This window comes from Capsella rubella, unplaced genomic scaffold, assembly GCF_000375325.1.
Source record: "Capsella rubella cultivar Monte Gargano unplaced genomic scaffold, Caprub1_0 scaffold_5, whole genome shotgun sequence".
Classification (NCBI taxonomy): domain Eukaryota; kingdom Viridiplantae; phylum Streptophyta; class Magnoliopsida; order Brassicales; family Brassicaceae; genus Capsella; species Capsella rubella.
Genome location: NW_006238919.1, coordinates 5,663,370 through 5,676,348, shown reverse-complemented (window position 1 = coordinate 5,676,348; position 12,979 = coordinate 5,663,370). Strand labels below are relative to the sequence as shown.

Below are 12,979 nucleotides of genomic sequence, written 5' to 3'. Positions count from 1 at the left end.
GTTTGTTAATTCTATGAATTAGCCTATCGAATATTGCATGATAATTTGTTTTTATATTATCGTAATTTGATCAACTTAACTAAATAAGTATAATATTCAAAATAATGAAATGATGTTGGCATAACATATTTTGTTTAAATAGTGTAATTTCATATTAAAATATTTTGTGAGTTTTACTATAGTAGACAACTCTTAAAAACATATATAATCATAATTATGTAGTTTTATACCTCGTTCCATCACATGATCCGTGCTACACAATTATTCAATAATACTTTAGTACATACTTTTTGTATTGATTGAGTAATATACGTCCATTTAAAAAAAATCAAATTGCAACATATGCGAAAAATTATATTTTTATTATATATATGATTTATGTAATAATATAATTTTTTAAAACAAATAAGATCATATAATATTGGAGAAATATTTGATTTATTAGGGAGAGATTTTAGGAAATTTTGTTAAATGTAATAAACATTGATTTTGCAATTTTATTATGATTTACTTACAAAATTTACCTTAAATTTTTATTATTTATTCAAATTGGCAAGAGTTTAATTATGCAAATATTACAAAATAAAAGGTTACTTTCCAAAAAGTATTTCACAAATGTTAATATAGATAACCTACTAAAAGCATACGAAATATAAACTGTAGAAAATTTTGTAGAAAAAATAAAAGGAAATTATTCGCAATTTTCTTACTAAAATATCTGTAGTAAATATGTTTCTGTTATTTTCCTACCACGCAACTCTAACCATTTTCCTACAAAAAAATATAAATAATAAAATTTATTTATTTATTCTTTTACATTAATAATAATAATTTTAATTAAATAGAATATACAATTTCTTTTCCTTTACAATGAAAAAATAAATAAAAAACCTAACCCAAAAAACACCAAATGTTCCAATCAATGTTACAAAACCAAAATTACAAAACACCTAAACCAGAATATAACACATATCGCTGGTAAAGCTTTCATGATGGAGATCATGATCTTCCTTCGATTAACACTCTTCCTCCACTTCCTATTTACTTTTTTTATATGGATAAATGAATCAGATCTGGACAAAGAACAAAAATCCAACACTAATCAACAACAAGAAATGAATCAGAACTATGCAAATGAATCAACTTTACAAATGAACGAACCTTCTTTTATGTTTTCCATCTTCGGAGAGTCTACCCCAAGTCCCTTACATAAAAACAAAGCTGAGCTTTCATAGACTCATAGACAACGGTCCTAAGAAGCTAAAACAAGAAGAAAAAAAATCTTAAAGAATAGAGTCGTTTGTGACTTTACGAGAATATCGGGTAAATAAGGAATGTCTTGTAGCTTGTACCTTGAGAGTTTGAAAAGGTAGGTTCGGCTTCTTGGTACACTCGGGGACGTGTGTAGTTTTAAAAACGCAGCAGCTTTGATAGAAAAAGAGCCGTTGGAGTTTAAATGATGTTAGTGTGAATGCGTTTAAAAAAGGAAAGTAGAGGTGCAAGTGGACTCGCCTAATCCTCTGGATGCTGATGCATGGTGAGGCATCTAGTATAGTCTCTAATGGTAAAGAGGTTCTCAAGGTTTCCAAGCATAAGTTTCCAAGGAACCTAATATGTAAAGTTCCATCTTAGGTAACATATGGCCCTCGAAAAAGGCTAAACGAGTAAGTCCTCAACCAAATCTAACCATGGGTGATTTGGCTTGATCATTCAGCATGATATGGTTGATTTTCTTGTGAATAGTAAATCGGAGATGAAATAGGACGAGATGATTCTCCAAATTGCAGTTTAGCTTGCTAATGAAAGTGACCGAGACGGATCTCATGGGAATCTCTCAAACTACCTCGATGATGGAAGAATGTTTCTCGTTTGTTCCTCCTAAAACCCATATTGTCGATGGATTTTAAATCCCAACTTGAATTGCCGTGTAATTTGGTTGGTGGTTCCATACGCTTGGTATGGTTGTGAAGCATCTTGATTTGTGGTCGTTCGTATTCAATTCTGGATCGATTAATCTTCTTAAAATATGTGACTGGCTAATAATTGTTAAATTTTGTTAGGTGAAAGTCTTCACTTGGTCGATCAACTTGGATTCATCATGATCGGTATGGTACGTTGTGTTGCTTTGATGACTTTGCTCGTTCGTATTTGATTCTGACTTGATGGATCAATTTTAAATCATCATTTTGTCGATGAATATTCAATATAGGTCTAGAAAAGTTTTCTTCATTTTGGTGGAAGTGAAGAAGATCTGTCTAAATGGGTCATTCTGGACAATCTTCGATTTAGTCTGGTCAGTTGGTTTATGGTTCCTATTGAACCATTTGTTTTCTCAGGGTTGATTTTCTGATACATAATCAATCTTAAGCCTTGCGCTTGATCATAACTCCATTTTTGCTAAAATTCTTCTTATTAATCTGGTTTAGTTTGGTAGATGGTTGAACTGGCTGGTCTGGTCAACACCGAGACTTGTTCAGTTATGAAGTTCTCACTAGTTTCGGCTGATACTGCAAAGTACTTAAGTAAATATTTGAGATAATGGTCAAATTGTTGTGTTGTTCCTTTCAATAAATAAAAACTTTGTATTTACATTTTTAGTCGATATGTCTGTTTATGTTTATGTTAATACAATCTGACTGCAACGTGATTATTTAATCTTTACAGATAGTTAAAGAGTTTTTTCGTTCCAAAAAATATTTTTCTTTAAAAATTATTTTAGTATTTTTTCGTTTTTTTTATCATTTAAAAAATTTAGTGAGTATTTGATTTGCTCCAAATTAAAGGAATATGGCAACTCAATCAATATCTATTTTCAGTTTATCGTGATTCCTCTAAATAACAGCCAAAATGATCCTTGGCGTTGTCTAAGTAGAAGCACTGAATTTTTATTTGGCGACTGAACAAAAAAAAGAAACATGAGAACATTTAGTGGCCTTAATGTGGTAAAGATTTTACAAACATCTTTCGACCTTTGTCAGTGGTCACGATTACAGTCATGTTTTATGAATTTATTCCATTTATATTTGATTTTTTCACTTGTGAACAATTAAATATCCATTAAATCGACTTTTCCTTTTTCTTGTTTAGTAGTCAACATGTTGCTTTTTAAATATATTTATTGGAAATTAGGATAATAAATTAACTTCAACGGAGAATACCAGAAGCCTGGCATATTTGTAGATATATGGTTTTAAGAACATAAAAATTCATGTGTCATCTTCAGTGTTCTAAAAAGCGGTTTAGGCGCTAGGCGTTCGGCCAATGCCTAAACGACCGCTTGTACCGCCTAAAATTACATAATTTATATTTTTTTAATTTTTTTGTTAAATATAATTAAATTTTACTTTTTCTATCCATATATAATTATATATGTTCATATGTTATTGATAGAAATTAAATAAATATTTTTCTTTCATATTGTTTATGATTTATTATTTTTATTTCTCTAACATCTAATTTTACATCATTTTTATCTATAATATCATATATATATAATGTTTTATATTGTAAACGCTTAAACCGCCTAAAATCGTCTAGGCTCCAATTAAATGTTTTAGATACTAGTAGGTAACCGCCTAAATACCGTCTACCGCTTTCTTGAACATAGATCATTTCCAAAACTATATTAATTAATTTTTTATATTTAAAAATTTGTAAATAAAATGTCAGTTTATTTTACAATAAAAATATGTTAGATGTGTTGGTGAAAGAAAAACAATTTGGTTTTGTAATATTGATTCAACATTAACTATAAACAAAACAATATATACAGTATATATGATTTTGATTTGGTTTTAACTCACTCTCGTTCATTTTGTGTGTCTACTAAGTAATAAAGAGTCGTTATTTGAGAACCACAAACAAAGAATAACAACGTGAAGATCACCAAAAACAGCTGGAAGTTATGAAGACAGCCATGTGGTTGTTGCTTATCTAATTCGGTAAGCCAATGGTGCCTTCATTAATTTCAATCTATACCTAAAGTTTTTTTTATTTTCTTCATATTGTCACATTTATAACTTTATTATTTATGCAAAAATGTAGTAATACTTTGACAAAAAAAAAATGTAGTATTATATTTCATATTTGTCTTCTTTTCATATTCGCATGTGGTCTCTCTTTAATGCGTTCTAATGCTTTTCGACGAATCAACTGTCTACTATTCAAGAGTCAACTAATACACACACTAAGGTCGGTATAACACATATGAAAGATTGAAAATTTCAACTTCCAAATTTCTCAAAAATAATAAATTTTAAGTTTGTCTTTTAAACAAAATAGAAAATGTTAAGCAAAGAATATTACTTAAATCTAGATTGGATACCAATATACTTTTTTTTTTGTAAAATAAAAGCCAAAAAACTTATCCTCTTTTTGTTTTTTAATATAAGATGTTTTAGAGAAAATATTTTTTTAATATGAATTTAAAAGAATTGTTGATAAATACCCCTTTTCAAAAATACCCCCTTTATCTATCTATTTTCAAAAATATCCATGTTTAAATATGAAAAGTTATAAAATTTTATATGGTTTATAAGGTACTTCTATATAAGAACTACTACTTGTAGACTCGATACAAATATTTTTTAATGTTTTAAAAGGTTTTAAATCGTTTTTACAAGTTTTATAAGGTTTTTAAATGGTTTTTAAAAGGATTTATAAAGTTTTTAAAAGGGTTTATAAAGTTTTTAAAAGTTATTTATATGTTATATATACGCTATTTATGAAAGATATATAAACTTTTATACATTTATAAAGGTAATTTGTGTGTACATTTATAAGTCTACACACATATTTAAATAAATTTCAAAATGTTTAGTGGTTTTTTTGATAAAATTTGAAATAGGGGTATTTAAAAAGTGGTATTTGAAAAGAGGTATTTTTGAAATTCCCCCTTTATTTAATTATGTGATGTTTTCAAATTTTCATGCAAATTATGGATTAATACAATATTTCTTGGTTTGTTGAAATTTATAAAATTAGATATTTCTTAATATACATATATTTAGTTAAAACGTTTTATATTTTGTAATTAAATGAGTACATTTTTTTTCAACACATGATTTCTTTGACGGATTTGATTTGGCCACCACCACTACTCATTTTAATATTTTATACACCACAACAAATTAATAAGCATTTGATAGAATAATGGAATTTAATTAAAGAAACTATATTTTGTGTATATTCTCATATTAAAATAGAAAAATAAAAATAAGAAAGAGTAGGTGGTAGTTATAAACACGCATTAATGGCAACTAACAAAGTCCTTTAATATAGCTTTGTTTTCGCATCACAAGATTTTGATATTCACAATTCTTTAGTTTCTTCTTCTCTCAACTCAACTCAACAACAAAGCAATGTCGAACGTTGTAGTAATCACCATTGTTGTTCTCATCGCTGCATCACTAACAGGACATGTGTCAGCACAAATGATGGATATGTCTCCAACGTCAGGACCATCAGGAGCAGCACCAGACTGCATGACTAACCTAATGAACATGACGGGATGTCTCTCATACGTTACGGTCGGAGAAGGTGGAGGTGCGGCTAAGCCAGACAAGACTTGTTGTCCTGCACTAGCGGGGCTTGTGGAGAGCTCGCCACAATGCTTATGTTACCTTCTCTCTGGAGACATTGCAGCTCAGTTAGGAGTGAAGATTGATAAGGCAAAGGCTCTTAAGCTTCCTGGAGTTTGTGGTGTTGTTACTCCTGATCCTTCACTTTGTTCTTGTACGTATATGATCTCTACTTTTTATTCTACTTAATACTCTTGCATGCACATATACTTGTAACTAAGACTATGTAAGAGTTAAGACTATCTACTAATGCATATTTTAGACAGGAAAAAGGATAAATAACTTCAATTTATAAACTTTGAAATTAAGAAGGTAGTTTATATGCTTAATCTACTAGGAGAGATAGAATTTGAAGGAAAAAATTGACAAATTTTTAAAGATTTTTTTAATGGTTAAGCTTAGTTTATTTATATGTTTATGTTATGTCATTTTATTTACTATTATTTCCAAAAGTATGAAGATAAAAGGTGCATTGTATATGTTAATTGATATGCGATTTTAGGTTCATATAAATCAATAATTAGCTTTTCATTTTTGGAATTCTAGAAAATTAAATAATATGGATACCTAAATTACAAAAAGTGAGAAATGAAAAAAAAAATGAATTCTATATGTGATAACTCATTCATACCAACAAAAAGGTCTTTAGAATGAATTAAAATTTATTATATATATATATATATATATTACTAGTTTTAAAATTTATATATATATTTTTTCATTGTCTTACTAATGTTTGAATTTATTTTTTAAAAAATAGTTGAATTTTATGAAAATTAAAAATTAATAAAAAATGTGATTTTTTTTTTTTTTGGTTGGGCGAGTCATCTAACTTTACTACTCAACTACAACTACTCGCATATTTACTACTTTTGTCGGTTGTCGGAAAAGTATCACATGTTTTTCTTCTATCTGTCTCTTATTTTATTTCCCTTTCTTGATGTTAAAGTTACTAAATTAAGAATTTATAAATCATCTACTATGAGCTCAGATTCTTGCAACGTTATTAATTAACTATTGTTGCGTGTCTCAGAAGAAATGATTTGAGTAGTTCTAATTAATAATTTTCTGCTGTTAACAGTATTTGGAGTTCCTGTTGGAGCACCTGTAGCTATGGGCAACGAGGGAGCCTCCCCCTCCTCTGCTCCAGGTCCAATGTCAGGTAAACAATGATCTTACTCTTCATTTTGCTTTTAGATTGTATTGTGGTTTGGTTTGGTTTGGTTTATTCCGGATTTTGTTTATTTTAACTTGCTTCGATTCGGCTATCGGGCTATGTTTAGTTTATTTTGGTTTGTTTGGGTTCGATTCGGTTTAGTTTCATTCGATTTTTTTGGATTTGTTTATTAGTGCTTGCTTTGGTTCGGTTCCACCTAAAATTTTCAGATTTACTTATTTGGTTTGAATGGGTTCGGCTTGGTATGGTTCGTTCAATTTTTTCTGATTTATTTATTTTGGTTTCATTCGGTTTAGTTTTGTTCAAATTTTTTTGAATTTGTTTACTAGTGCTTGCTTTGGTTTGGTTCCACCTAAAATTTTCGGATTTATTTATTTGGTTTGATTGGGTTTGGCTTGGTATGGTTCGTTCAAAATTTTCTGATTTATTTATTTTGGTTTCATTCGGTTTAGAATCGCTTTAGTTCTATTCCAAATTTTTGGAATTTGTTTAATTTGGCTTGCTTTGGTTTGTTTTTTTTTTGGTCAAAAAATTTGGTTTGATTCTATTTATATATTTTCGGATATATTTATCTTGGTTTAATTCAGTTCGGTTTGAAATTTTTTCGGATTTATTTATTTTGGTTTGGTTCGGTTCGGTACTTTGTCTATTAACTAATCGAAACTGGTTAAATTTCGGATAGGTACAGCAGAATCACCAAGTGGATTAGCGTCGGGTCCTTCGGCTCCGCGAATAAGCAATGCACCAAGCATTGCAACTTATTCTCTTTTTCTCAACCTTATAATTTTCCCATTAGCTTATGCGTTTCACACCTATTGCTAATTTCATTATCTTCCTACCATTAACAACACTATTATTTCGTATTGTATTTTCTTAAGAGAGTATTGTTTCTTTTGTACGTTATGATGTTCTTGGATCTTTTTACTTTGTGTATTCACGGATTAGATTATTCTTCATTCATCATATTGAATAAAGATTCGTGTTTTCTATAACTAACTAAATCGAGAGCATAGTCATAGTAAGGAACTTGATGGCTGAGTCCAAACAAGTTGCAGTCATCTAGGATGTAATCATCATCCACTTCACATAAGAATTTGTTCTCACGAAGGTTACAGAACCAGGAAATCCATGAGCTGTCTTCTTTGTCGGAACCACTGACCTCTGATTCTTCTGATATATCTACAAAAAAAACGCAATTTATAAGAAAGATTTGCTTGAACCATGAAACAAAAGCTGAGTTTAAGGGTCATTTCACCAAAATCAGGAGTCGAATCGAACAATATGCCATTACAATAGAGCGAGTAGAGGCGATTAATTCTCACCGTCGGAAATGTTAGAATGTTGTGGCCGTTGCGGCTTTGATGATGAATCTATTAATCATCTCCTGTTTGAATGTCCACCCGCAACCCAAGTGTGGGCTGTATCATCAATACCCTGTGGTCCGGGGATATTCCCGAGTAATTCTTTATACAGCAATTTCGACTATTTGTTCTGGAGAGCGAAGCATCTGGGAGTTCCTAAAGATCAAATTGAGAAGTTCCCTTGGATCCTATGGTACATATGGAAAGCAAGAAATGAAAAGGTTTTCGAAGGAAAGGATATATCTCCAAGCACAAATAGCAGATGCAGAAGCCATTAGTTGGAGGTTAGCACAAACGCTAGAGGAAGTGGTGGAAACAGACTTTGAGCCTTTGCCGGAACAGCCCCAACAGAACCAGGTGATTGAATCCGGTCGTTGTCAATTGGACGCTTCATGGCTGAGCGAGGATAGTTTCTCGGGTTTGGGTTTTGCCTTGGATGCAAGGAACACGAGATTGCTAGGATCGAAATGTACTACTTGTTTACTATCTCTCCTTCAGGCGGAACTCACAGCTTTGCTTTGGGCAATGGAAACAATTCTCTCACTTGGACATACCTCCATCAGGTTTGAAATGGACTGCTCAACATTGCTAAAGGTGACTGATGAGGAAGAAGATTCGCCACTATTTGCAACTGAATTAGAACATTTTAAAAGTCTTCAAGCATCTTTTGTGGATTTTTCCATTCTTTGTATCCCCGTAGTAAGAATGTCCGTGCTGATGCCCTTGCAAAAGGTGCTAGAGTACGAGGTTATAAGTTTTCCCATGTAAGTTCGTTGGTTCCGGAGTGGCTGCCTTACGAGGCTAACCTATTCGAACAGGTTTAATAAAGTATGGTGCTTTTGATGTCAAAAAAGAAAAAAAAAAAAAAGGAAAGATCCATATTCATACCGAAATCATCATAATTACAACTATCATTGTAATTGGAATTATCATCTTTCTTGGACGACATGGAAAAAACACATCATGCCTTTGCCCTTCTTGTTCTTGCCGTATAATGTGTAAATCTGATCATAAGAAGAGACTTATTATGTGAAGATGCAGAGGCAAAACGGTATCCATTGATGATGGTACCAGCCAAGAAGGTAGTGCCAAGGGAGCATAAAGAAGATTCCATGGCCTGAACTGAATAGAAGAACTATATGACAAGAGTAGAGAAATTAGCATAGGCTATATAACTCTCAAAGCCAACAAGAAAAAAAATAGAGAAAGCTAGCAGATCAGAGAAGAGAAGAGGGATTTTAAACCTAGACCTAAATCTATAAAACTTTAGCAATAAGATTTCCAAAAATACATCATAAATCTAAAAGTCTTATGAATATCATAAATTAATAATTATAAATCTTTTATAAACATAGGCAAAAATACATTTTTTTGGTCAGATATATATATTATTCTTTTTTTTTTTTCTTGAATTTGCATCCTTGTTAGACCTAGTCTCTAACCATTCTCACTACATCAAAAACTTTTGGTTTTTGCCTTCTCATGTTGCATCCAAAAGAATCCAAAATTTTTAAAGAATCTTAATTTTAATCTCCTTTTACGTGTAATTGGTGCTAAAGGTTTTGTATCTTCTTCAACGCCCACCATTATAGATAGTAGCCATAATAATTATCTATATTACCTAAAAAATAAATAAAATAAAAATAAATATATTTGTATCTGAATATATACTTTCTCTATTTTTAATGTAGGGTCAATTCTTTACAAAGGTTTTCTCTTTTTTCTTTTGTTTAGGTTTTCACTAGGGTATAAATAATTATAGATATATATATATATTGAAGAATCTTCACACAGACAATTCATAACAAAGCTATGAAGGAAGAAGGCACTCTAGTCCGAGCACATGACCTAAAACCCTCACCGTCCGACATGTACATGCTTTACTTCAAGGGTTTGGTAAGCAAAGCCGAAACCGCAGAGTTATTGGCGGGATTTGCTATAGCGATTTTGGACCAAGACGAGAATCTCTTGTTTCAGATGAAGGGACCTCTTCATGGCTCGGACGTCATTACAGATTTGGAGGCTGAGCTTATGGCATTGAAGCTCGGTTTAACCCGAGCCGTGAGTATGGGAATAACTCATCTCTCAATCTGTTGTAATCATGATGAAATTTTCGAATTGGTAAGTGTTTCCTTGGCTGATAAGTTACACTGATGATTAAATTACATTATTTGATTCTTGTTTTTAATACATATAGGTCATGGGAAGATCTGCACCAGCCTTGTTAATGGATGATGTGCAACGCATCAGACAACAACTTACATCTACCATACCTGTTTTGGTGACTGACCAGAATCACCAAGCCAGTTTTGTTACTAAACTTGCAATGGAAGCAATAGATTCTGAAATCACCATACGTATGTCGTCTATGACTTGCAGCATCTGTCTCAATAATAATTTCAAAGCTGAGGATATATTAATTTCAAGTCTTTTATGCGGTCATCGGTTCTGCAAGGAATGTGTGAAACGATATATAGAAGTTAAGCTACTCCAAGGAGGTGTACCGCGATGTCCTTATTATCAATGCGAGTCTACGCTAACTCTTAGTAGTTGTGCAAGTCTTTTGATCACACCAAGACTACAAGAGATGTGGGAAGAAAGGATCAAAGAGGAATCAATCCCTATGGCGGATAGAGTTTACTGTCCGAACACTAACTGCTCGAGTTTAATGTCGAAAACCGAGCTTTCTAAATATACCATTCAAGGTTGGTGTTGTTGTGTCAAATGTACTATACCTTTTTGCATCAACTGCAAAGTCCCGTGGCACGATAACATGTCATGCAACGATTACAAGAGATTAATGGGTACGAATCTTACAACAGAAGATAGAAAACTAAATCTTCTAGCAAATAGATTGATGTGGCGTCAATGTGAAAAGTGCAAACACATGATCGAACGTTCGGAAGGATGCATCCATGTAACTTGCAGGTTTCACCACCATATCCTAAATCACTTTAACTAATATATACATATAATAATTTTCGAAATCTGATTATGTTTTTTGTAATATGGTTTGATATGTATAGATGTGGATACTCGTTTTGTTACACATGTGGAGCTGAATGGACAAAGGAGAAAGGTTGCTGTCATAAAGAAGAGATGGATGCAAACTTACATTGCATAGGTGTAATAGTTGTTAGTATCATTGTAATTGTTTTCCTTGTAATTGCCAGTATAATTATTTTTCTCATTGTGCATTATGTACATCGATAAAAAATAAAATAACTGGTTTTGTAGATGTGATTGGTATTTGAACTATAATTGTGATAGGGGATGGATATACTATTAGCATGGTTACTATTTACAAAATGTTTAAATGGGAATAAGAAAATTGAGCTGAGGTTTCAGAAGCAATAGACAAAATCTCACATTCGTTAATGAATCAAAGACGAGATACGAGCCTTTTGGATATAAAGATATAAAAGTCAGAATCGTTACTGTGTTGTGGCCGAACTAACACCTGATCACAATGTAGAGCAATCTTCTCGGACACAAGTCCGAGACAAGTCATCGAGATCGAGGTCCACAAACAACACAAGCACAATGACCTCGAACCTTAAAGAATCCCTTCACATGGTCTTCGCAAGAACAACGTCTACAGCTCGAGTTTAATGGAACTGGTAGTGCCAAAGAAGCGATTAGTTATGTATACATGAGTTATGTATACAAACATCATAACCGTTTATTTTCGGTGCTTTCTTTACCAGAATCCGGTGTTGACCAACATTAATATAGGTATTTTGAAAAATAACTGAAATTAATAAACTACTACATAATTTTACAAAACAATTTAACAATCTTTTGTCAACATCGGTCAACGCCGGATTATGGCAAAGAAAACATCGGAAATAGATACTAGATGGTTATGGTATTTTTTTTTTTTTTTTAAATTTTATTTTATTTTATTTAGTTAGTTATGGTATTTTACACATAACTCATGTTTGTTTATGCATGTCCTTATGTGATGACAATATTTCATATTGTTTGCATGTATGCCCATGTGTTGGCCTATATTTTGTTTAGCTGACGATCATTTTTCAAAAGAGAAGCTGTGCTCCGCTAGTTTTTTCGTTGGAAAGGTTTAAAATTGTAGTTATCCAGATTCTGAGCCACCACCACCACTAATCAGAAAGGAGAGAAGACCTTAGGATAAGTTGCTAAATCAAAGGGGACTAGAGGATCAACCCGTTAAGTAGAATTCCAAAGAAAGACTGTTGACAGCTAATGGAGATCACATTTCTTTGGCCCCCGTCAAATCAAAATGAAATGCGAGCTGGTTTAAGCTCGGTAGAGGGTTCGAGAATAGGGTCCTGCCCTTCAGATTCACTATCCTTGTATGTTTTTGTTTGTTAATCAAAGTAGTTTCATATCTTCAGGATTGTTTTTTCAGTTGTAACTGTTTTGGATTCTTTAAACTTTAGGAACTTGATGGCAAGTGAATAGACTTAAACATCAAATCAACTTTATTAGTATTTGGTATGGTTTATTGCTGATATGAAGTTGTTAACACTCATGTGAGCTTCTTGTTTTCTTAACACTTTTCTCCTTTACTACAATCTAAGTTCTTTTGTAAGATACTAAATTGGTTTTCACTATCAGAAACTTAAGCAGGAATCCGAAGCTCAATCGCATAATTCCACAATCTCATCAGCAAAGGATAGAAAGCAAATCTTTAACACTATTGTTATAATAACTCTTTCCAAGTAATGAATAAACATATCAGATTCCTTGTAACAATCTCTCTATGTCATGTAGTGTGACTAATATGATTGCAGCATATTGTTTTGCTCCCCTCCTTGTTTGTTTACACATTGTAAGTTCTGTTTTAATTACTCTGTTTTAATATTTCAAAGATTTTTCTA

At 31.8% G+C, this 12,979-nt stretch overlaps 2 protein-coding genes across 2 annotated transcripts; both read left to right on the top strand.

Moving 5' to 3' along the window:
* The first annotated feature begins 5,311 nt into the window (after positions 1–5,311).
* On the top strand, positions 5,312–7,748 carry LOC17885757 (non-specific lipid transfer protein GPI-anchored 2). The gene is made up of 3 exons (XM_006292748.2): positions 5,312–5,733; positions 6,661–6,741; positions 7,439–7,748. The coding sequence occupies exons 1-3, from the start codon at positions 5,361–5,363 to the stop codon at positions 7,576–7,578; spliced, it is 594 nt and encodes a 197-aa protein (XP_006292810.1). The 5' UTR covers positions 5,312–5,360; the 3' UTR covers positions 7,579–7,748.
* Positions 7,749–9,929: 2,181 nt separating this feature from the next.
* On the top strand, positions 9,930–11,474 carry LOC17886961 (probable E3 ubiquitin-protein ligase ARI10). Its single transcript, XM_006292437.2, has 4 exons — positions 9,930–10,238; positions 10,315–11,045; positions 11,144–11,264; positions 11,388–11,474. The coding sequence occupies exons 1-4, from the start codon at positions 9,930–9,932 to the stop codon at positions 11,472–11,474; spliced, it is 1,248 nt and encodes a 415-aa protein (XP_006292499.2).
* The last annotated feature ends 1,505 nt before the right edge of the window (positions 11,475–12,979 follow it).

Bases quoted from the DNA above. Each gene is read 5' to 3' on its own strand.
- LOC17886961 (XM_006292437.2), top strand. From the start codon at position 9,930: ATGAAGGAAGAAGGCACTCTAGTCCGAGCACATGACCTAAAACCCTCA. The intron at 10,239-10,314 runs GTAAGTGTTTCC...TAATACATATAG, and splicing joins ATGATGAAATTTTCGAATTG to GTCATGGGAAGATCTGCACC. The intron at 11,046-11,143 runs GTTTCACCACCA...TGATATGTATAG, and splicing joins TGCATCCATGTAACTTGCAG to ATGTGGATACTCGTTTTGTT.
- LOC17885757 (XM_006292748.2), top strand. From the start codon at position 5,361: ATGTCGAACGTTGTAGTAATCACCATTGTTGTTCTCATCGCTGCATCA. The intron at 5,734-6,660 runs GTACGTATATGA...TGCTGTTAACAG, and splicing joins TGATCCTTCACTTTGTTCTT to TATTTGGAGTTCCTGTTGGA. The intron at 6,742-7,438 runs GTAAACAATGAT...AATTTCGGATAG, and splicing joins TGCTCCAGGTCCAATGTCAG to GTACAGCAGAATCACCAAGT.